This window comes from Aquila chrysaetos, chromosome 15, assembly GCF_900496995.4.
Source record: "Aquila chrysaetos chrysaetos chromosome 15, bAquChr1.4, whole genome shotgun sequence".
NCBI lineage: Eukaryota > Metazoa > Chordata > Aves > Accipitriformes > Accipitridae > Aquila > Aquila chrysaetos.
In genome coordinates this window covers 452176-475581 of record NC_044018.1, presented here as the reverse complement: position 1 = coordinate 475581, position 23406 = coordinate 452176, and the positions used below count along the sequence as shown (strand labels likewise).

The following is a 23406-nucleotide window of genomic DNA, read 5'->3' as shown; positions in this document are numbered from 1 at the left end:
GAGACGGGGGGGCCCTGCTCCAGCCCCGGCAGGATGGCAGGCGGCATTGGGCACGGCTGGGCTGGGAGCAAACCCGGGGCCTCTCCGCGATCCCTGGGATGCAGATCCTTGGGATCCTGCAAAGCCCTCAGCGCTCCCGGCTTCTTGCAGAGCCCTTGCTGTGGGTCGGCGCAGGGACAGGGAGAGGGAGGCGAGCCCAGGGCTCAGGGGTGCGCAAGCTTGTGGAAGTGAGCAAGGGACACTGGATGCACAAGCTCACGGAGGCGAGCACGGGGCTCAGGGATGTACAAGCTTGCGGAGGCGAGCACGGGGCACAGGAAGCGGCACCTCAGCTCCTGGCCCCGGCAGCACCGGGAGGCAGCGGCAGCGGGTGTCTGTCCTTAGGGTGTTCAGCCACCGGTGCTGGGGGAGCAGGGGTGAGACACCCCACGGCACAGGCACCCCACGCCCGTGGGCGGCGTACGGGGTCTCCAGGGAGGAGCGGTGCTGGTGCCGGTACGGCTCTGCTGGGCTGTGCTGGCGAGGGCCTAGCCCCAGGGATGGGGCCCCCCATGCACCAGCATGGGGTGAGCCTGTGCCCCCCGGCTGCACAGCCGGGAGGGGAACCGAGCGCTCCCCAGCACGGCGGCAGCGGGGCCAACCGGGGCCCGGGCGAGCGGCGGAGGCAGAGCCCACCCTGCCGCGGCTGCGCCGCGCACCCGGCTGTTGCAGTGACGCAGCAGCACTTTCACTCTCCTTCGCCACGGAAACCGCCGGGCCGGGGCTGCTCCTCTCGCTCTGACTCTGCTCCCGCTCCCGCTCCTGCGGCCACCAGCCCGTGCCGTGCCACGGCATGCCGTGCCGTGTGGCTGCCCCGGGGCTGGCACCATGGCGAGGGACCAGTGATGCCATCCCCAGCCAAGCGGCCTTGCTTGCGCGCTCGGCAGTGCCGTCTCCTGCGCTCACGTCGGCGCCGTCTGTCACGCGGGCACGCGCTCGGGCCCGGCGTGCCGGCGCAGACGGTCCTCCCCCGTGTCTCACGCTCGCGCACGCTCGCCGCTCTGTCGCTGCACTCGCGAGCCGGGGCCGGCTGCACGTTTCCTGCGGGCACCGGCACCGCCTGTCACACACGCGCACCCGCCTGTCGCACACGTCGGCACCGCCTGTCGCATACGCACACCCGCCTGCGAGTGTTGGCGTTGCCCATCTGACACACGCACATGTGTGTCACGGGCTCCGGCTGTGCCTGTCACACTCTTTCCCACTCTCACACTCACCATGGGCCGCATTTGCATGTGTCACGTTTGCACACGCATCTGCACATGGGGTTGTCAGAGGGCCCAGCTCTGCCTGTCACCTGTACGCACACGCACGCAGGTCGTGGTCCCCAGCTCTGCCTGTTGGGCACACACACACGCGTACGACCACCCACGAGCACCCGTCACGGGCTGTCCCTGCTGCTTTGTACACGCACGCACATGGTTGTCACGCGCCCTGTCCCTTCCTGTCACAAGCGCATGCCGCAGTGGCTGGCTCTGCCTGTCACGCGCACACGTGCACGGCCATCGTGGGCCCTGAGTCCACCTGTCTTGCACAAGCGCGCGCGCGTGCACACACCAGCTGGTCAATGTTCCCGCTGCCGATGGGGACGGGCAGGAGGGAGGGGGTCCCAACGCTGGCCCCGCACCGCAGCGTTGCAGCACAAGCGAGCCGGGCAGGACGGGCAGCTCCAGTGTCTGCTCTGCGCTGGGGGTGTCCTCACCGACATGGGGACTGGGGCAGCTGGGTGACATCCCAGCGTGTCCTTGTCCTGAGGGTACCATGGCACCATGTTCCAGTCCTGAGGGTGTATGGCCATGTCTCGTGCTGCTGTAGGTGTTGTGGCGTTGTGTCCTGGTCCTGAGGGCTTCATGGTGATGTGTCCTGGTCCTCAGGGTTTCATGGTCGTTCGTCTGGGTCCTGAAGGTGTCATGGCAGTGTATCTGGGTCCTCATGGTGTCACCTCCATTTTTCTTGGTCCTGAGGGTGACGTGGCATTGTGTCCTGGTCCTAAGAGTGTCGTGGCGGTATGTCCTGGTCCTGAAGGTTTCATGGCCGTTTGTCCAGGTTCTGAAGGTGTCAAGGCAGCGTATACAGGTCCTCATCGTGTCATGTCCTTGTGTCTTGGTCCTGAGGGTGCCGTGGTGTTGTGTCCTGGCCCTGAGGGCGTTCATTGCAATATGACCTGCTCCTCAGGGTGTCATGGCAGCGAGTCCTGGTCCTGAGTGTGCCATGGAGGTGCGTCTTGGTCCTGAGGGTGTCTTGACCACTTCTCCTGGACCTGAAGCTGCCATGCATTGTGTTCTGGTCCTGAGGGCGCCATGGCCTTGTATTCTGGTCCTGAGGGCGCCATGGCCTTGTATTCTGGTCCTGTGAGTGTCATGGCTCTATATCCTGGTTCTCATGGTGTCACTTCCGTTTTGTCTTGGTCCTCAGGGTGTCCTGGCAGTTTGTCCTGGTCCTGAAGGTGCCCCAGCATTGTGTCCAGGTCCTCTTGGTATCACATCCTTGTGTCTTGGTCCTGAGGATGCCATGGATGTGTCTTCTGTTTCCTAAGGGTGTCATGGCTTTGTGTCCTGGTCCACAGGATGTCATGGTAGTGCGTCCTATTCCTTAGGGTGTCATGGCAGCGTGTTCTGGTCCTGAAGTTGCCATGGCAGTGTGTCCAGGTCCTCATGGTGTTGCCTACTTCTGTCCTGCTCCTGTGGGTGTCATGTCCCTCTGTCCGGGTCCTCAGGATGCCATGTCATTGTGTCATGGTCTTGAGGGTGTTACTGTAACATGACCTGCTCCTGAGGGTGCCATGGAAGCGTGTCCTTGTCCTAAGATTGCCATGGTAGAGTGTTGTGGTCCTGAAGTTGCCATGGCATTTTGTCCTGGTCCTGCGGGTGCCATGGTGGAATATCCTGGTCCTCAGGGTGACATAGTGGTGTGTCCTGGTCCTGAGGATGTCATGGCATTGTGTCCTGGTCCTGAAGGTGCCACGGCAGTATTTCCTGGTCCTCAGCATGTCATATCCATGTGTCCTGGTCCTGATGGTTTCATGGCCATTAATCCTGACCATGAAAGTGTCATGGCATTGCATCCTTCTCCTGAAGGTGTCATAGCAGTATATACTGCTCCTCAGGGTGTCATTGCCATGCGTTGTCATCCTGAGGTTGTCATGGCATTGTGTCCTGCTCCTGAGGATCTCATGGCACCGTGTCCTAGTCCTGAGGGTGTCATGGCATTGTGTCTTGATTTTGAGGGTGCTGTGGCAATGTGTCCTGGTACTGAGGGTGCCATGGTTTTGTTTTCCTTATCCTAAGGATGTTGTGGCTGTGTGTCCTTGTCCTGAGGGCATCATGACAGCATGCCCAGCTCCTGAGGGTTTCAAGGCGTTGTGTCCTGTTCCTGAGGGTGACATGATGCTGTGTCCTGGTCCTCAGGGTGTCATGGTGGTGTATCTTGGTCCTGAGGGTGCTGTGGCTGTATGCCCCGGTCCTGAGGAGGCCATGGCTCTATGTCCTGGTTTTGGGGGTGTCATGGCAGTGTGTCCTCGTCTTGAAGGTGCCATGGCTGTGTGTCCTTGTCATGAGGGTGCCATGCCATTGTGTCCTGATCCTGAGGGTGTCATGGCCATGTGTCCTGGTACTGAGAGTGGAGTGCCATGGTGTTGTGTCCTGGTCCTGAGGATGTCATGGCAACAGGTCCTTGTCCTGAGGATGTCATGGCACCGTGTCCTGCTCCTGAGGGTACAATGTCACTGTGTCCTGGTCCTGAGGGCATCATGGCAGTGTATCCAGGTCCTCGTGGCGTCACATTCTTGTGTCCTTGTCCTGAGGGTGCCATGCTGTTGTGTCCCCTCTTCTGGGGAGACCTTATTGCAGCCTTTCAATATATAAAGGGGGCTTATTAGAAAGATGGAGAAAGACTTTTTACCAGGGCCTGTAGTGACAGGACAAGGGGCAATGGTTTTAAACTGAAAGAGGGTAGGGTTAAGTTTGGCATGAGGAGGAAATGTTTTGTGGTGAGGGTGGCGAGTCACTGGAGCAGGTTGCCTGGAACAGTTGTGGATGCCTTATCAATGGAAGTATTCAAGGCCAGGTTGGATGGGGCTTTGAGCAACCTGGTCTAGTGGAAGGTGTCTCTGCCCATGGCAGGGGGGGGTTGGACTACTCAAAGATCCCTTCCAACCCAAACCTTTCTATGATGCTATGATTCTATGATGTCCATGCGTCCAGGTTCTGCGAGTGCTATGGCAGCTTTTCCTGATCCTAAGGATGTCCTGGTAGTGTGTTCAGGTCCTGAGGATGCCATGGCTCCGTGTCCTGGTCCTGAGAGTGTCATGGGAGTGTGTCCTAGTCCTGACAGTCCTTGACAGATTGTCCTGGTCCTGAGGGTGTCATGTCCATGTGTCCTGCTCCTGTGGGTGCCGTGGAGGTGTGTCTTAGTCTTGAAGGTGCTGTGGCAGCGTGTCCTGCTCCTAAGTGTGTCATGATATTGCATCCTGGTCCTGAGGGTGCCATGGCATTGTGTCCTGGTCCTGAGGATGTCATTGCAATGTGTCTTTGTCCTGAGGGTGTCTTGACCACTTGTCCTGGACCTGAAGCTGCCACACAGTCTATCCTGATCCTGAGTGTGCCATGGCTCCATGTTTGGGTCCTCATGGTGTCACCTCCTTTTTTCTTGGACGCGAGGGTACCATGGCATTGTGTCCTGGTCCTCATGGTATCACTTCCATTTGTCTTGGTCCTGAGGGTGTCATGTCCGTGTGTCCTGGTCCTGAGGGTGCCGTGGGTCCTGGTGAGGGTGTCTCGTGGGTTAAACCCGGCAGGCAGCTAAGCACCACACAGCCATTCACTCACTACCCTCCCCCCCGTCCCTGCCGCCAGTGGGATGGGGGAAGAGGAAAGGAAGAGTAAAAGCAAGCAAATGTCTCAGTCAAGATGAGGATTATTTAATAGAAGGAGAAGTGGCAGAAGAGGGAAAGAAAACAACAAACCAAGGGACGGAAAGGCCATCACTAACCACCTATGGGTAGAGCGATGCCCAGCCAGTTCCTCAACATCAGATGTCTGACTTACCCAGACCCCCTCCACTCCCATTTTATTGCTGATTGTGACATTACATGGTGTGCACTATCATAGAATCGTAGAATGATTTGGGTGGGAAGAGACCTTTAAAACTCATCCAGTCCAACCCTCTGCCATGAGCAGGGACATCTTCAACCAGATCAGGTCGCTCAGAGCCCCGTCCAGCCTGAGCTTGAATGGATCCAAGGATGGGGCATCGACCACCTCTCTGGGTAACCTGCTCCAGTGTCTCACCACCCTCAGTGTAAAATATTTCCTCCTCATGTCTGACCTAACCCTACCCTCTTTCAGTTTAAAACCATTACCTCTTGTCCTCTCGCTACAGGCCCTGCTAAAAAGTCTGTCTCCACCTTTCTTAGAAGGCCCCTTTAAGTATTGAAAGGAATATGTCATTGGTTAGTTTGAGTCTGCTGCCTGATTGTGTGGCATGGCACGGTGTCCTGGTCCTCAGGGTGTCATGGTGGTGTATCTTGGTCCTGAGGGTGCTGTGGCTGTGTGCCCCGGTCCTGAGGAGGCCATGGCTCTATGTCCTGGTTTTGGGGGTGTCATGGCAGTGTGTCCTCGTCCTGAAGGTGCCATGGCTGTGTGTCCTCGTCATGAGGGTGCCATGCCATTGTGTCCTGGTCCTGAGGGTGTCATGGCCATGTGTCCTGGTACTGAGAGTGCCGTGGTGTTGTGTCCAGGTCCTGAGGATGCTATGGCAGTTTTTCCTGATCCTAAGGGTTCCGTGGCACTATGTCCTAGTCCCGAGGGTGTCCATGCAGCATGTCCTGGACCTGAGGGTGTCATTGCAACGTGAGCTGCTCCTGAGGGTGCCATGGCAGCAGTCCTGGGGGTACCATGGCACCATGTCCTGGTCCTGAGGGTTTCATGACAGCATGTCCTGGTACTGGGAGTATCAGGTCTGTGTGTCCTGGTCCTGAAGGTGTTGCAGCACCATGTCCTGGTCCTGAAGGTGTCATGACCACTTGTGCTGGTCCTGAGGGTGTCATGGCTTTGTATCCTGGACCTGAAGGTGCCATGGCAGCGTGTCCTGGTCCTGAGTGTGTCACGGCAGTATGTCATTGTCCTGGTGGTGTCATGGCAGTGTGTCCTGGTACTGACGATGTCACATCCATGTGTCTCTGTCCTAAGTGTGCTGTGGCATTGCGTTCTGGTCCTGAATATGTCATGGCCATGTGTCCTTGTCCTGAGGGTGTCACTGCAGCGTGTCCTGGTCCTGAGGGTGACACAGCAGTGTGTCCTGTTCCAGATGATGTCACTTCTATATATCCTGGTTCTGTGGGTGCTACGGCATTGTGTAGTGGTCCTCATGGTGTCATGACAGCATGTCCATGTCCTGAGGGTTCCATGGCCACATGTCCTGGGCCTGAGGGTGCCATTGTAGCCCCGTCTCACCCTGGGGCACCTTGCAGGCAGTGGCAGGGTGGCATGCCTGAGGTGCAGGAGGTGAAACTTGGCCTTTTTTGGCGTAATGCGCATTTGTCCCCAGGTTGTCACTGGGTCGTGGAGCCGCGACTCTGGGGGTATGGGCTGTGGTCCTGGAGATACCCTTTGTGCTGTGATGGTCTGCAGTGAGGAAGTAGGGTGAGGGCAGGGGGACAGGGATGGGGACTGGATGGTCCTGGCCACCCTGAGGTGGTGCAGGGGCTCCTGCCGTGGGGTCCGGTGGTGGTGGCCAGTGGTGCCGTGGTGGGGTGCGGGCTGGGGGCGCGAGCGGGGCCATGCCCCCCCGCCAGCGCCCATCGCAGCTCCTTTCCCTCTCCTTCTCGGCAGGTGGAAAGCAGTGACACCCCCAAAGACATCGCAGCCGTCCCCAAGTGCCCCCCGCCCTGCCCAGAGGCCAGCCCCGCCGAGCCGCTGCCCAACGGGGACGTGGAGGGGGACGGTGCCCAGTGGAAGGGCGCAGAGGAGGGCGGCACGAGCCCTAAGGGCGGGCGCCCCGAGGAGGACGAGACGGAGAGCCTGCCGGACGGCGAGACGGGCCGGGCACTGGAGAACGGCCGCTGCACCCCCAAGGAGGGCCTGGACGCCCCGGCCGATGAGGGTGAGCTGGCCCCTTCCGACCCCCAGAAGAAACGCGGGAGGAGGAAACTCCTGGAGGCCGCAGAGAAAAGTAAGACCTTAGCGTTGAGGGCTCCCCACTACGGGGCTGCGGCTCTGCCCGCAGTCCCACCGGCGCCCGCTGCGCCTCTCCGGGGACCCCTGGCCCCCACCGCCCTGCCCGGCATGCCGTCCCCACGAGGGGTCTGGGCTGCGGCGGCTCCCGGGCTGGGTAACGCTGCTGGAGGAGGAGGAGGAGGGGCTGAGCCCCTCTGTGCCAGGCGGGATTTGGGGTGGGGGCAGCAGATCAGAGCGGGGGGCTGCCCTCGCATGCTCGTCCCGTCCCGCCGCCCTTTCTGCCAGGCTCCGCTCCTGCCAGCAGGACCAGGGCAGGCAGGAGGGGAGGTCGGTCCTCGTCCTGACAGCGCAGCCAGTGCAGGTGCCCCATGGAGCAGGCATGCCCCTGCCTGCATGCGAGCCTGCCCCAGAGCGTGCCTGCCGCCGCCGGTGCTTGTGCCGCTTCGCATGGCAGCCCTGCATGTGCCGGGGGCAGAGCAGTAGGTGCGTGCATGGTGCGGTCCTGGGGCCACCCTGACGTGGTGCCAAGGAGGTGCCAGCTGTGGGTGCCGGTGCTGCTCTGGGCATTGCGCAGAGCATGCGAGGCAGTGGGCTCAGCGCCGCGCTGAGGATCAGCACCAGGCAGCAGCATGTGCTGGGGACTGACCAGGCTGGAGAGCAGCTCGGCAGAGAAGGCCCTGGGGGTCCCAGTGGACACCAAGCCGAGCACGAGGTCGCAGTGGGTCCTTATGCAATGAAGGCGTCCTGGGCTGCATTAGGAGAGTTGCCCACTGGTTGAGGAGGCCACCCTGGGAGTCCTGGGTCCAGTGCTGGGCTCCCCAGTACAAGAGGGACATGGACAGACTGGGAGAGGGTCCAGCGAGGGGCCACCACGATGCTGAAGGACTGGAGCAACTCTGCTATGGGGAAAGGCTGAGGGACTGGGACTGCTCAGCCTGGAGCAAAGCAGGCTCAGGGGGATTGAATCCATGCCTACAAATACCTGCAGGGAGGGTGCAGAGAGGACGGAGCCAGGCTCTTCCAGTGGTGCCCAGTATCATGACCAGAGGCAACAGGCACAAACCGGACCCTGGGAGGGTCCCTCCGGCCCCCCGGGACACACTCCTCAGTGTGAGGGTGACACGGGCACAGGCTGCCCAGGGCGGTGGGGGGGGGTCTCTGTCCCTGGAGACTCCGGTCGTGGTCCTGGGCAGCGGCTCCGGGTGGCCCGGCCGGGGCGGGGGGGCTGGACGGGGGGACCCCAGTGGGGCCCGGCCCCCACCAGTCCGTGGGTGTGTTATGTCCGTGAGTGTGGGTGCAGGTCTGTGTGTGCAGCTTGGGGAGGGCTCCCAGCCCTGCCCTCCCCTGCCTGCTGCAAGACCCACGGCTCCCCTGCAGACCTCAGCATTGCGGACATGGAGCACCCGCTCCCTGGCTCATGCCGGCCCCACGTGCTGCCCAGCCGTGCCCGTGCTCCTGTCTGGGCAGGGTCGAGGTGCCACGGTGCCGTGGGCTCGGCACACTGGTGTGCTGCCTGCCAGGGCCCCCGCGGGGACCAGGCTCCTTGGGGCTGCGCAGTGTCTGTTGCTGGCTCCTGGCCCTGGCAGAGCTGCCGCTCACCGGGAACAGGCTTTCCCCCACCTCCCCGGCACCTTCCCTGCCTGCAGCTGCTCACAGGCAGGAGCAGCTCCGCTCTCTGCAGCCGGAGAGGGATGCCTGGCTCCGGCACGGGCCGTGGGGGAGCCCAGCACTGGCCCCAGCTGCCCCCCCGGGCACACACTGGCCTGTGGCCCCGCTGCCACTGTCCCTCTTGGCCAGGAGGTGCCGGGCGGTGGGATGGGGCAGCTTGGACCAGCCATGACGGGGGGCTGTGCTTTCCCCACAGCGGGGCACAGACAGCTGGCAGCAGAGGGGGCACGGAGCTGGGGTGTCACAGCACTGGCACTGTGGGGCATTGCAGAGCAGAAACGGGGTAAGAACGAGTTGGGGGTCAGGCTCTGGCTCTCAGGGGCTTCTCGACCCAGATCAGCACAGAGACCTACTGCTGGCCATGCTGGCCCAGGGATGGAGACAAGCAAGGAAAGGCAGGGAGAGGCAGGGCTGGGATGGAGATGGATGAGGCAGGGCTTGGATGGAGATGGATGTGGCAGGGCTGGGGATGGAGACAAGCGATGCAGATGCTGCTGCAGTCACGAGGCACAGAGCAGGCAGCTGAGGGAGCAGAGAAGCCATAGCTGGCAGCGCGGTACAGACAGTCGGGAGAGCTTGCTGGGCTGGGCATGCCGTGGTCAGACGTGGGTCATGGTGCAGCCCCAGTGCCAGGCTGGCTGTGGCGGCCGAGGGGAGCTGGACCAGATGGGCTGAGCCAGGGTGGGTCAGCGCAGCATGCCCTGACAGCGGGACCGGTGTGGAGTGGGGAGAAGACAGCCCTTGGGGTGCCCTGCTACCGGCTCCCATGCGCGGCAGAGCTCTGCATTCAGAGGCCATCAGCAGCAGGCACTGGCGCGAACATGAGCACGGTGCCATGAGCACGGTGCATGAACGTGGGTACCATGAATGTGGGTGCCGTGAGCAGGTCAGGCTTCACCTTCCAGCCTCAGGCTGGTGTTCAGCCCTTTCCCCTCGGCGTTACAGAGCCCATCCTCCCACAGCGTGACCTGCCCGCGGGGCCCTTGTGCATGGTGCTCATCCTCCTTCTGCTCTTCTCACCGCACGGGGAGAGCGGCAGCTGCCTGTATTCCTGCCAGGCAGGTGCTTTCTGATCATTCAGAGGCTCTTCCCTGCCCTCCCTTCTTCTCTGGTGCTTTCCTGCAAACACAGCCAGTGTCCGGTGCTGCTCCAAGGCTCCTCCACCGGCCTCGGGCAAGTGCCCGGGTGACAGAGTCAAAGTGGTACCCAGGGGTACCCAGAGACTGTCTGGGGGAGCCGTGACAGCCACCGGGAGCTTGCTCCCTTCCCTAGACGCCATTTCCAGCACTTCAGCCATGTCTGCACTGAGGTTGGCAGCAGCATTGTCACCTTCCAGCGACAGGCTTGGCTCCTGCCAGATTCTCCTCTGCTTCTTGGTCCTTCAGCTCCTGCTGCCTCGTGCCCAGCTGGCCAGAGGGCTCTCCCGAGCATCCTTCACCCCCTCATCCAGCACTCCTGCCTCCCTCGCTGCTTCCTCCTCCTCCCACGCTGGCTTTTCACCTCACGCTGCCCCTCTGACTTGGCATGGGGCCCACGACCTGCTCTTCCAGCGCTGCCCAGGCATGACTTACCAGCCACCCCATCAGCTCTGCACCCCTTCGCTGTCCCCCCAGGTCCCATCCCTGCCGAAATCCCCGGTGGGGGAAGGTCTTGGGCAGGATCCTGCCGTCAGTCGGTAACTGCATCCTGGCCCGTCGGTGCAGCGGGCTGGCAGAGAGCATGGGGCATGGCACTGCTGCGGGGTGCTGGGACGGGCAGGAGCTAAGGCTGGGGTCTTTGCCGAGCCGCATCCATGCCAGGCAGGTGTGGGATAGCGGGGCCACTGCAGCCTCTCGCAGGAAGGTGCTGCGGCAGCCCTGGCACAGGTTACGGCCCGGCGCTGGGCTCTGCGCCCCCCAGCCGCGCAGCAAGCAGGGCGGCAGAGGGGTGGGGGGACACCGGCTGCTTGTCCCCAGTTTGGCCAGTGCCCCCAGTTTGGCCAGTCCCAGTGCCTGGGTTGCTGGACCCAGTGACAGAGGGGACGAGCATCTCAGAACAGGCCAGGTCCCCTCTCCTGTGCCTCAGTTTCCCCACCTGAGATCCCGGTGCCTGTGGGCAGGACCAGGAGGACAGGTTGCCCAGGCACCCCCAGGGCATGCACGCAGTCCTACCCTCAGTATGGAGCCAGAAAGCATGTGTCCCCCAGTGTCCCCCAGTGTCCCTCGCTGTCCGCCCGCACTCAGAGCAGGGCTCTCGGCCACTCTCCTGCTCGGGCCTCGCTGCTTCTGGGGTGGGGGCTGGCTGCCGTGGAGGGGTCTGGTCCCCACGTGCTGGCTGCGAGGGACTGTCTGGGTGTCAACGTGGGGCTGGGTGGGCGTCCGGGGGGGCCGTGGCTGCGGCACAGCCCCAGGACCTGGGGGACGTTGCAGCAAAACAGGGCGCATGTTCAGCCGGCAAGGGGGCACCGGGGGTCCCAGCCGAGCCCCTCCCCCGCAGCCCAGGTCTGTGCCGGGCCGGCCAGCAGCGCCCAGTAGCCAGGGCAAAGCGCGGAGGGATGCCGGCGCCCAGGACGGAGGTCCCCTTCCTGGCACAGGGACCCACCGGCCCCGGCGGTGCCCGTGAGGAGGCACGGGCGGTGGGTGCCCCCGCATGTGCCCGCCGGCACACCCCACGCTCTGGCCCGGCTGCCCCCACTTGGCCCCAGCCCCCAGCAGCTCAGGGTGCGCGGAGGTTTGCAACCCCAGAAACGGTCGGTGTTATTTTTATCCACTTTCCTGGCAGCGGCTCGGCGCGTACCTGCAGCGTGCGAGATGTGCCGATAGCACAGGAAGCCAGCGGGGCTCCGCGTGCTTCCCCTGCCTGCTCCGGCCCCAGTGGGGGCTGCTCCCCCGGACCCCCCAGACCCCCCAGCCGGGGTGCAGGGAGGGGGCGCAGAAGCAGCCAGCTCACATCCCGGCAGCCGGCGTCCCCCGGGGAGCATGGCCCAGGCCTCACACGGCGGCGATGGGTGCCCTTCCCCGGCCCAGAGCCGGCCCCCAGCTGGGCTGGGGGGTCCCAGGTGGGCTCCCTTCTCCCCTGCGGGGGCCTGGGTGCCCTGCCCCATAGCACCGAGCTGATCCCCCCAGCTGATGGCTCCTCTCTGTTCTGTGTGCAGGCAAGGAAGAGAAGGAAGAAAACAACTTCGACACCCTGAAAATGGAGGCAAGTATGTCCCGGGGCCAGGTCCCCGCTGGGGGCTGCACTGAGGCACCTGCAGGAGACGGGTACGGCCCTGCAGCCCACCGGCCAGCACGGTGCTCCCCGTGCCCATGGGAACCAGCACCCTCCGGTCCCTCGGTGCCAGCAGCCATGGGGGAGCTGCAAGGGGGGGGGGTCCCCAGCGGGACGGGGGTCAAAAAAAAAAAAAGACCCTGCACCCCGACACAGTCGGGTACCGGGCAGCACTTGCTTCTGTGCTGGGGACCAGACGGCACCGAGCCGTGGCCAGGCCGGTGAACCCCCCTCCATCCAGCCCACCTGCCCACAGGACAGCGCTTGCCCGGGCTGACCCACGCCTCCCCCAGGTGCCCAGGCAGAGCATGTCAGCCTGGGGCGGATCCATGCCCGCAACGGTGCCGACAGCGCCCGCCGAGGTGCAGCCAGCCACGGCATGATGCCCAGTCCTGGTGCGGATGTGGGCCAGAGCATGTATGCGTGTGCACGCGTGTGTGCACCACGCAGGCAGTGTCCCCCGTGCCCGTCTGCCCCGGCCAGTCCCAGCATGCACAAGCAGGGTGCCCACCTCCAGCCCCCACCCCAAGTAGCTCCGCTCTGTCCCCCGTCCTCCCCTCTGCCCCCAAGAGCCCTGCCTGTCCCGGGGCACGGCTCCCACCACGCTGCCGTTCCTGGTGCCCGCGGCAGCGCTGGAGCCGGGGCCTTCAGCCTCCTCTCTCTTCCTCCGGCGGCAGGGCTCCCGCGGGCGGCTGCGTGGCGGGCTGGGCTGGGAGTCGAGCCTGCGGCAGCGGCCCATGCAGCGGCACACCTTCCAGGCTGGGGACCCCTACTACATCAGCAAGAGGAAGCGGGACGAGTGGCTGGCCCGTTGGAAGAGGGAGGTAAGGAGCTGGACGCCGCTGGAGTGGGCAGGGAGGGGGGGACACCGCAGCGTGGTGGTGATGCCAGGGCAGGGCGGGCTGCGCGGTGCTGCCTGGTTCGAGCACCCCAAGCCCCATGGTGTCTAGCTGTCTCCAAGGCTCCCACAGCTAATTGCAGCATCGCTAATGACAGCAGGCAGAGCTCCGGCAAAATGGCACGCGCAGAGCGCTCTGCCGGTCGCGGGCAGCGCCAGGGTGACCGGCTGCGTGAGGGGTGGTCAGCACAGGGTGGGGGCGTAGACGGGCAGCCCCCACCCGCAGGGCACCCTGGCTTGTGCCGTGAGGCTGGCAGTGGAGCGGGCACTCCCCATGGGACCGCGGTGGCAGTGGCGCTGCCCTGCCTGCACCCGGTATTTGCGCCATGGCGGGCAGCTTCACTTCTCGTGCCTGTGCCCCCCGCCGGGGGCCACCATAAGCCGGGGACCACCATAAGCCGGGGGCCACCATAAGCCGGGGGCCAGGGGCCCAGTGTGCACAGCCACCAGTGCAGGGGGCCTGCCGGCGCGGGCAGCGTGGGGCCCTTCCGCGGCGTGCGCCGAGGGATGTGCCGGGATGTGCCGTTCCTGTCGGTTTCCCGGGGAACCAGCGCGCGCCGTGACGCAGCCGAAATCGGCCAAGCCGAGGGCAGCGGCGGGAGGCTGGGGGGGCGGCGGGAGCCCCGGCCGCGGCGCAGGCGCAGGGCTGCGGGCAGGCCGCGGTGCCGACAGCCGCTCGGGGGGGTCCTGTGGGGCAGGGGCTCTGCGGGCGCCCCGGTGGTCCCGTCCCCACCGGCGTCCCCACCGCTCCCGCCTCGCCCTGTTCTCTGCGTCGTCCCCCGATGCCAGCGAGTCTCCCTGGCAACAGGTCCCCTCGCGCCACCGCCGCCCCCCCGGCACTATTTATAGCCCCGCGCTGCCGAGCGCCGTCATGCTGGCACCGCGCAGGGGCAGGGGGAGGCTGGCACGGCCGGAGCGTCCCACAGGGCATGGCTGGCACGGCCAGGCCATCCCCGTAGGGCACAGGGCACGGCTGGCACGGCCAGGGTGGCTGTGCCAGTGGATTTCGTGGATCGGCTCCTCCCGGGGTGGTCGGCATGGGCACAGGGGGTCCCGCCGCCCCGGGAGGGGCTGGCAGCCAGGGATGGGGGGCGGATCACGGCTGCGCCCAGGGTCTGCGTGCGGCTGCTGCCCGCGGGCCGAGGTTTAGCCAGGCACAGGGTGGGCTGGTGGAGCCGGCGGGTGTCCTGGGGGGTGTCCCGGCCGGGGTGGGCACCCCCGGGCGCAGGTGGGCTGCGTGCGTGGAGGCGGGTTTGCCAAACGCGTGGTCATGGTCATGGTTTGCTGCCCCTGCCCGGCGTGGGGGGCACCAGCGATGCAGGCGTTTGCAGCCCCGGTGCAGCCGCGCTCTGGCCACCAGCAGCACTGCAGCTGCTGCCGGCGGTGCCACGGACGGACCCCTGCGCCATGGGCTCTGGCCGTGGGCCGGCGGTGGCTGCCCCGGCGGTGCCCGGCCTCACAACCCCCCACCCCTGCCCGCACTGCGTGCCGGCCAGTGCAGGCAGCTGCTGGCCATGCCGTGTCGTGCCAAGCATGCGGGGCAAACCACAGCTCGGCACAGCCGGGGAGGTTGGTGGTTGCAGCCGCCGAGTAACAATTTTCCAACACATGGTTCACTCGCCAAAACAAATGCAGATTCAGGTCAGCCAGAATCGCTCGTCAGCCAAAAATAATTGGGAAAAAATGCTAAAAAAATCAAAATACTTCTTTTGAGGAGTCTCTCATTCTCAAACAATGCTGAATTTAGCCGCGTTTAATTCTTTTATTTTTCTAATAAGAATAAGTGTTTTCTTTTCATTACGGGGAGAAAGCCTGAAACGTTTTTGGGCTGGATCGGCCTTTTGCCCCCGATCTCGGCTGACAACCGCCTGCGAGCTGCACACCCAGCACCAATTGTCACTTGCTGGTGGTGTCAGCAATGAAGTCCCCGGGGACGGGGGACGGGACATGCCACCCACAGCCCATGTGCCTCTGTTGCAGTGGGGAGCCTTGACCTTGCCCCCTGCTCCGGTGAGGTTCCCGTGCCGGACGCAGTGCTGGCCGTGCTCCCATACAGCACTGGCCGTGTCCCAAAGGGGTTTGCTCCTTTGGAGGTGCAGAGGACCCAGAGGGCTGGGGGACAGAACCCCTTCCCAGGAAGGGGCCCCCACAGCACGGCCCCCCATGCCCGGCAAACCTGCCTGGTGCCGGCGCCAGCCCTGCCTCATCTCGCCAAACTGGAGCCCTTCAGCACCGGCTATTTCCTCTGCGGAGGTCCCCAAACCTGTAATCAGTCACCTCTGGGGTGTATTTTTAGCGAGTGTAGCAGGCTGGTGGCATCCCATCGGCCAGGCATGGCTGCTCCTCATCCCCGGACGGTGCCAGGGCTTCCCCCACCATGTGGCAAGCACAGACCTGTGCCCCCCACGGCAGGGACACCCACCGCCCATGCACCAGCACGCCAGTGCTGTTTGGGGGGGGGGGCAGAGGCTGCCTGACAAGGTCCCAGCAGCTTGGCTGGGGTCACCAGCCCTGCTGCAGCGGGGACAGGGGCGGCCTGGCCCCCTCCAGCCTTCCCTCCTCTTCCTCACCCCCCACAGCCTCTGGTCACTGCCACTCACCAGCCCCAGGGCTGCAGCCGGAGGAGTAACGTACAGGTCCGGGTGCTGGCCCTTGCCTGTCCCTGCTGGGACACCCTCAGCTGGGCCCTGGTGTTGGCTGTGCACCCCCAACCCTGTGCCAGCCGTGGGGCAGGGATGGGGATGGGGCAGGGGCAGAGGATGGAGATGGGATGAAGATAGAGATGGGAATGGGATGGGGATGGCGCAGGGACAGATGGAAATGGAGATGAGGATGGAGGTGGAGATGGAGATGAGGACCAGGATGGGATGGGGCAGGGACAGTGGATGGAGATGGGGATGGGATGAAGATGAAGATGGGGATGGGGCAAGGACAGGGAATGGGGATGGAGATGAGGGTGGGGATGGAGATGAGGGTGGGGGTGGGGACAAGGATGGAGCAGGGGCAAGGACAGGGAATGGGGATGGAGATGGGGGTGGGGATGAGGATGGAGCAGGGGATGGAGGTGGGGTGGGGATGAGGATGGGGATGGGGCAGGGAATGGGGCTGGAGGTAGGGCAGGAACAGGAACGGGGCAGGGGCTGGGCAGAGCTGCCTGTGGCCCGAGGGCAGGAGAGCTGGTCGTTGGGTTGATTGTCTGGATGTGCCCATCCCCTGGAGATCCAGCTTATCTCTGCTTTAACGACCGGTGGATGGGAGATTTCCTGCCTCTCGCCTGGCTCTTGCCTCTCCCCGAGGACAAAGCAGAAGCACCCCCACCAGCAGGAATCTCCTCTGGCCAGGGGTGATTGGTGTCCAGATCATTTTATTCCAGGTCCCCAAAGCAGCTTTGTTGCTCTGGCATGGCCGAGAGGTCCTGGAGGGGACAGGGCGCCCGTGGGCTGCGACACCCCACTGTGATGCCGAGGGGCCGGTGCTGCTCACCTGCTGGTGTTTGGGGTCCCTTGGGGTCCCAAGGGGGCTGCCTTGGGCGAGATGGTTTGGCCAAGGTACCGTCCCGTAGGCCCCGGCACCCCTTGGGCAGGATGGGGGGTTCGCGGGGCAGGAGGGCTCTGCCGCCATCCCCCCTCCCAGCCCCACAGCCCTCCCACCTGGGGGGCAGCCCCATGCCTGGGGGTGACAGCCATCCACCCCTTTGTCTCTCTACTCTGCAACACAAAGGGGTCCCAGAGCTCAGGAGCCACCGCTCTGCAGGATACCGCCTGCCCGGGGACCCCCCCCTGCCCCAGGGCTGGCAGGGAGGGCAGCGGGGGCAGCAGCGCCTGTCGGGGTGCTGGCAGGGTCCGTCCTGGGGTGCCGGACACCCCAAGCACGTCCCACCACAGCCCGGGGCTGCGACTGCGGCTCCCAGCTGGGCACCTTGCTCTGCTTGGCATCGGTGAAAAACTCCCTCCCTAAAACACCCCACCATGTCGGGAGGGCAACCCCAGCACCCAGCAGCTCGGTCCTGCGCCCTGGGTGCTGCAGAAGGGCTCGAGCCAGCACCCCGCAGCACCCTGCCCGAGCCCCTGAGCAGCTCGGTGCCCAGCCTCCCATCCGGGGGTCCCACCAGGCGCTGACCCTGCCTGCCGCCAGCGATGGGGAAGACATGGGGAGCCCATGGGTGACAGGCTGCTGCCAGGGTGGCTGGTGCTGCCGCCTCATCCTCGTGACACCAGCAAAGCCCCTGTGGCCGCAGCTGGCCGTGCCGCCTGCCTGGCCTTTGTCCTGCCCACCACTGGGGACATCTCTTGGGGCGTCTGGCTGCTGGGGGGGGTGTCTGAGTGCTCAGGACTGTGCCTTGGGGGGTCCGGAGTTGGGGGAACCTGCTTTGGGGTGCACCGGCTCTCGTGTGTTGGGACATCTGGCTCTTCAGGGATGTGCGTGGCACGTCCCACTGCTGGGGAACGTGCCGTGGGGCAGGCAGTCAGTAGGGGACGTGTTTTGGGGTGTCAAGCTCTCCACGCGGCTGCAGCTCCTCTGCAGGGCCAGGGGTGATGGGGACAGGACCTGCCCCCCCGAATGCCTCGGCAGCTGCTGGCAGGGGCAGCCTGTCCCAGTGAACCCAGGTGTCGGTCCTGGTGTCGGTCTGCCGTGGCCCCGGGCTCGGCGTGCCGCTGGGGCTGCAGACTGGCCTGAAGTGGGACAGCTGAGTCCAGACCAGGCCAGTACTAGTATCGGTGTGTGTGGATGGGCTGAACTGGGTGACGTGGTGCCAGACCACTGCTGTGTGGGTCTGGGTTGAACTGGGTGATGGGGTCCCAGACCAGTGCCATGTCGGTGTGTGCCAATGGGCTGAACTGGGCGATGGGGTCCCAGACCAGTGCCGTGTGTGTCTGGGCTGAACTGGACGATGTGGTTGCAGACCAGTGCCATGTGTCTGGTGCTGAACAGGGTGATGTGGTCCCAGACCAGTGCCGTGTCGGTGTGTACCAGTGGGTGAACTGGGTGATGGGGTCCCAGAGCAGTGCCATTTGTGTCTGGGCTGAACTGGGTGATGGTGTCCGAGACCAGTGCCGCGTCGGTGTGTGCCAATGGGTGAACTGGGCGATGGGGTCCCAGACCAGCGTCCATACTGGGCTGAACTGGTGCAGCGGGGCCGGTGCCAGCCCGTAGCGGCCAGCCAGTCCCCAACTGGTCTGCCACTGGGGCGAACTGGGCCGGCGGGGGTAGGGTGTGGGGGGGCCGGCAGGGCCGGAGCCCCCCGGGGCGGATTCCTGCCGTGCCGGGGCGAGGCCCCCCGGGGCGCCGCCGCCGCCCCCCCCCCCCCCCCCCCCCGCCCCGTCCCGCCGCTCTGCAGCACAAAGGGGCCGGGGGGGCCGCGGCCCCCGGACAAAAGGCGGCGCGGAGCGGCCCCGCGGCGGGGAGGCCGCCCCAGCCCAGCCCGGACGGGATCGCTGCCGCCGGGCCGGTGAGTACCGAGCGGCCCCGGCCCGGGTGAGCGCGGAGCAACACCCCCCGCCCCCGGCCCCAGCCCAGCCCGCTGCTGCCGCCCGACCCCGGGTCCGGGCCTGGGGAGCGGCGGAAGGTGCCGGGGTGGCCGGGGAGCCGAGCCCGGGACTGCACGGGACCGGACCGCGGGGAGACACCGGAGCGGAGCCGAGCCGAGCGGGAGCGGGCCGCGGTGAGAGAGCCGAGCGGGGCCGAGCCGAGCCGGACTGAGCCGAGCGGAGCCGAGCCGACCCGAGTGAGTCGCCGAGCCGACCCGAGTGAGTCGCCGAGCGGAGCCGAGCCGGGCCGAGGCGCGGGCGGGGGGGGGGCCGAGCCGGGCTGTCCCCTCGGCGCCGCGCGGCCCCTCCCCGCCGCAGCCAACCAGCCGGGCCGGGAGGCACCATGTGACCCGGGGATCCCAGACAAAGAACCGCCGGCCCTGCCCCCGCGGCCCGGACCGGACCGGCTCGGCTCGGCTCGGCTCCGCTCGGCTCGGCTCGGCTCAGTCCGGCTCGGCTCAGTCCGGCTCAGCTTGGCTCGACTCGACTCGGCTCGGCTCAGTCCGGCCCGGCTTGGCTCGGCTCAGTTCGGCTCGGCTCGGCTCGGCCCGGTCCGGCCCGCCGCGGCGCCCAGCCCGCATGGGTAGGTGGCCACCGCGGGGAGGACGGCCCGGCTCGGCTCGGCTCGGCTGAGCCCGGCGCTTCACTGCACCGCTGGGCTTAGTGGCCCGGCCCGGCCCGGCCAGCGCAGTTCAGCACGCTCGGCCCGGGGACAGCGGGTGCTCGGGCAGGGGAGGGCCGCGGGGCGGGGAGGGGGGAGGTGGTCCGGGGTGGGGGGGTACCGGGCGACCCGGAGAAGGGTGACACGGGTCCGGGGGGTGCTGGGTGTCCCGGGATGGGTGCAGCGGGTGACCCGGCGCTGCGCCCCGGGACGGAGGTGGAGGGTGCTGGCGGGACTGCTCTGGGAATGGAGCTGCACCCCCGGGGCAGGCGCTGGGGGGGATCCGGGGGGGTCAGGAGGGACCGGGAGGGCTCCAGGGCAGAGAGGAGCCAGGGGCAAGGGGACATGGACAAGCCCTGGGGGGCTGTGCCCTCGGGGAGGGGAAGGGGTCGAGGGGGGGCCAGAACAGGGGACCTGGCATGGCAGCAAGGCTGGGCAGGGGGGGCCAGGCCAGACCCCAGGCCGGGTTGGGGGTGGGACGGTGCGCAGGGCTCCAGCACCGGTGCCATCGCTCCGCTGGCATCGCTGGGGGGGCGAGGGCCGTGTCCTGGAGGGATGTACCCCTGGGGGAGCCAGGCTGGGAGCACGGACAGTCCCCCGGGGGGGTGCAGAGCAGGGGCAGCCCCTTGGCGGGGGGGCAGCTGCCACCTTTTTCCCCCAGAGCCACCCCCGGCAGCTTTGCCAATGCTCCCCAAGCTGTCCCCTCCTGACCGCAGAGGGAAACTGAGGCACGGGAACTAAGGGGAGCACCCCAAGCCTGCGGGGACAGGGCAGGGGGGTGGTGGCTGGGGACAGCAGGGCTGTGCAGGTTGAGGGGTCCACAGCTGCCCAGAGAGGCTTTTGGGGGACTGCCCTGGGGGGCTGCTAGGCCCATACCAGGGTCTGGGTGGCACTGCCAAGCTCGCCCCCCACCCAGCCAGGCTGGCCCAAGGCACCCTGCCCACCCCTGCCTGCCCCTGCCCACATGTCCGGGCACCGGGTGAGCGATGCCCCACAGCTCTGCCCTGACCGGTGTGTGTCCCCTTCCCAGGCGGAGAAGAAGGCAAAGGTGATCGCCGTGATGAACGTGGTGGAGGAGACGCCGCGGGCAGAGCCCCAGAAGGAGGAGGAGGCCAGCCCCCCCGCCTCGCAGCAGCCCACTGACCCTGCCTCGCCCAACGTGGCCACCACGCCTGAGCCAGTGGTGGCCGACGCCGTCGACAAGAACACCTCCAAGTCGGCCGACGACGAGCCTGAGTACGAGGTGAGGGCAGAGCCGGCTCGGCATGGAGGGGTTTGCGGGGCTGCTGCCCCCCAGGCATGTGGGCACCCCTTCTCCACCGGCCTCTGACCTTCCTCCCGTCTCCTCGCGGCGCAGGATGGCCGGGGCTTCGGTATCGGCGAGCTGGTGTGGGGCAAGCTGCGCGGCTTCTCCTGGTGGCCCGGGCGCATCGTCTCCTGGTGGATGACGGGCCGGAGCCGGGCGGCCGAGGGCACCCGCTGGGTGATGTGGTTCGGGGATGGCAAGTTCTCAGTGGTAAGTGGCACCCATGAGGTGGGGGTCCGGCAGCCCCCCTGTCGCCAGGCGTCCCCCCCCCGGGCTCACGGCCGCATCCCGTCCCCCAGGTCTGCGTAGAGAAGCTCTTGCCGCTCAGCTCCTTCGCCAGCGCCTTCCACCAGGCCACCTACAACAAGCAGCCCATGTACCGCAAAGCCATCTACGAGGTGTTGCAGGTGAGCACCGGCGGCTGCAGGCCAGCACCGGCTGTGGGGTGGCACCGGCCCCAGCACCGGGAGGCTGGGGGGACATGGGTGCCCAAGAGGGTCCGTCCTGCCAGCCCCGGACAGGGCGTGTGGGAGCAGGCAGCTGCCCCTCTGCCCCACCAGGATCTGGCCCTGCCTCACCTCTTGCACCCAGCAGCGTCCTGGGGGGCACAGGGTGTCTCTTAAAAGGCTGGGGGATCTAGGGGAGTCCGTAAGCGACATCTTGGGGGTGTCTGGGAATCTCTTGTCCCAGCCAAGGGTGTCTGGAGGTCTGCTGGGGAAGCTATAGGGGAGTTTGAGGTCTCTGGGGAGTTGCTGAAGTCCTTGTGGGGTGATGCTGGGGAGGTCCTGGCTTTCTGGGGGTCTCTTGCCAGTGCTGGGAGGTGTTGGGGGTTTCTTGTGGTGCAATGTGGGGGAGTCTGACCGTGTAGGTCCCTTTGGGGCTGGGGGCTGCCTGGCTGGGCAAAGTGGGCAGTGTCTGGAGCAGCTGGGGCAGGGGTCTGAGGATGGGGACCCCCTCAGCAGGGTGGGTGGGTGGGTGATGGCCGGGCCTGCGGCTCCCCTGGCAGGTGGCGAGCAGCAGAGCAGGGAAGATCTTCCCGGCGTGCCCCGAAAACGACGAGACGGACACCTCCAAGGTGGTGGAGATCCAGAACAAGCAGATGATCGAGTGGGCCCTGGGCGGCTTCCAGCCCTCTGGCCCCAAGGGCCTGGAGCCCCCCGAAGGTGAGTCGGGGGAGGCTGAGTGGCCTTGGCGAGTGTCCCCCAGGACACTCGGCCATTGGCTCCGGCGTCACCGGGGTGGTGTGGGCTTGGGCAGAGGAAGCGCCGTGGGGCGGGCAGGTCCCCCTGCGGGCGCGCAGGGCCGTCGGGACCCCACTGACGGGACCCCACGTGCCCCTTGCAGAGGAGCGAAACCCCTACAAAGAAGTTTACACGGAGATGTGGGTAGAGCCAGAAGCAGCCGCCTACGCACCGCCCCCACCCGCCAAAAAACCCAGGAAAAGCACAACAGAGAAGCCCAAGGTCAAGGAGATCATCGACGAACGCACCCGAGGTACTGCCCGGGGGGCTGGGGATGCCCCTGCGCCCGCCCACCCACCCACCCTCCGCGGGTTTTTCTCAGCTGTGACCCTGCCAGGTCTTTGTCCTGGTGCCAGGAGGGCCGTGCTCACCCTGGGGGGGAGCTGTGGGGCAAAAGCTGCTCTGGGCCAGGTCCCCCTCTCCATCGGGGACCTTCCCTCCCGCGGGTCCCCTGCCTTCACCCCCTGCGGGGGCTGTGCAGAGGGGACCTGGCTGGGGCAGGGCCAGTGCCCTGACGCCTCTCTCCCTCCCCAGAGCGGCTCGTTTACGAGGTCCGGCAGAAATGCAGGAACATCGAAGGTGAGTGTGGGGCAGTGCCCAGCTCTGGGGCTGGGACACATCCTGCTCCCCGGGGACAGGGACAGGGTGGAGGGTCCCTCCTCGGCCAGGCACCAATTCTGACTGTAGAGCTGGCAGGCAGAGGGGGCTCGGAGGGGCAGGGAAGGCCAGAGGACAGGCTTGTCCCATCCCTCAGCCTGGCTGGCAGCAGGGACAGCAGCAGCCATGACAGTGGACTGCCCCGGACGGTGGTGGGGACCCTTGGGACGCTGCACGGGGCTGGGGTCACCAGCACAGGAAGGGCTGAGCCTGGGCATGGAGCAAGGCAGGGCTAGCAGGGGGGGGGCTGTCGGGGGCCAGGATGGGGACGGGGAGGCGGTGGGAGCCCTGCTACGCTGTCCCCAGGATTGGTCCCCATCATACCGCAGTGGCTGTCCCAGTGGCACCAGCAGTTTGGGGTTGGGCTCTGCCGCTCCCTGGCTCAGGGGGGTGAAGCTGGTGTGACCCGGACACGGGGGTGAGCGTTTGCTGGGGGTGGCAGCAAGACGTGGCTTGGGGTCAGGCTGCTCCCCATGTGCTGGGCTTGCCCTGATCCGGGGTGCCAGGGGGTGGCAGAGACTGGGGCTAACGTCTCCCCTCCTGTCCCCAGACATCTGCATCTCCTGCGGGAGCCTCAACGTGACCTTGGAGCACCCTCTATTTATTGGAGGAATGTGCCAAAACTGCAAGGTACGGCGTGGCACAGGCAGCCCCAGTGCCAGGCAAGCGGGCACAGCTGGGTCCCCCCAAACGCCCTGTCCCGGAGGTCTGCCTGCCAGGCCGCTCTGCCAGGAGCTGCCCCGGTGCCCTCGCAGCAGCATCCCGGCACAGGGCTCGGGCCGTGCCGCACCGCGCTCACACCTTGGCTCTCCCCCAGAACTGCTTCTTGGAGTGTGCATACCAGTACGACGACGATGGCTACCAGTCCTACTGCACCATCTGCTGCGGTGGCCGCGAGGTGCTCATGTGCGGCAACAACAACTGCTGCAGGTCAGGGGCTGCCATCTCGACACGGGGCTGGGGAGGTTTCGGTGATGCCGGGAG

At 65.9% G+C, this 23406-nt stretch overlaps 1 protein-coding gene across 8 annotated transcripts in view; it reads left to right on the top strand.

Moving 5' to 3' along the window:
- The window catches only part of DNMT3A (DNA methyltransferase 3 alpha), a 49934-nt gene that overhangs the window by 19059 nt on the left and 7469 nt on the right, over positions 1 to 23406 (top strand). For 6 of the 8 annotated variants that reach the window (XM_030036975.2, XM_041128768.1, XM_041128767.1 and 3 more), the window contains 11 exons: positions 6870 to 7209; positions 12016 to 12062; positions 12809 to 12955; positions 20249 to 20461; positions 20576 to 20734; positions 20824 to 20931; positions 21531 to 21687; positions 21869 to 22018; positions 22300 to 22344; positions 22973 to 23052; positions 23240 to 23352. In XM_030036975.2, coding sequence (XP_029892835.1) covers positions 6870 to 7209; positions 12016 to 12062; positions 12809 to 12955; positions 20249 to 20461; positions 20576 to 20734; positions 20824 to 20931; positions 21531 to 21687; positions 21869 to 22018; positions 22300 to 22344; positions 22973 to 23052; positions 23240 to 23352 — 1559 coding nt within the window. The remainder of the gene's footprint in view (positions 1 to 6869; positions 7210 to 12015; positions 12063 to 12808; positions 12956 to 20248; positions 20462 to 20575; positions 20735 to 20823; positions 20932 to 21530; positions 21688 to 21868; positions 22019 to 22299; positions 22345 to 22972; positions 23053 to 23239; positions 23353 to 23406) is intronic. The other 2 variants (XM_041128766.1, XM_041128764.1) reach the window with 1 other exon arrangement.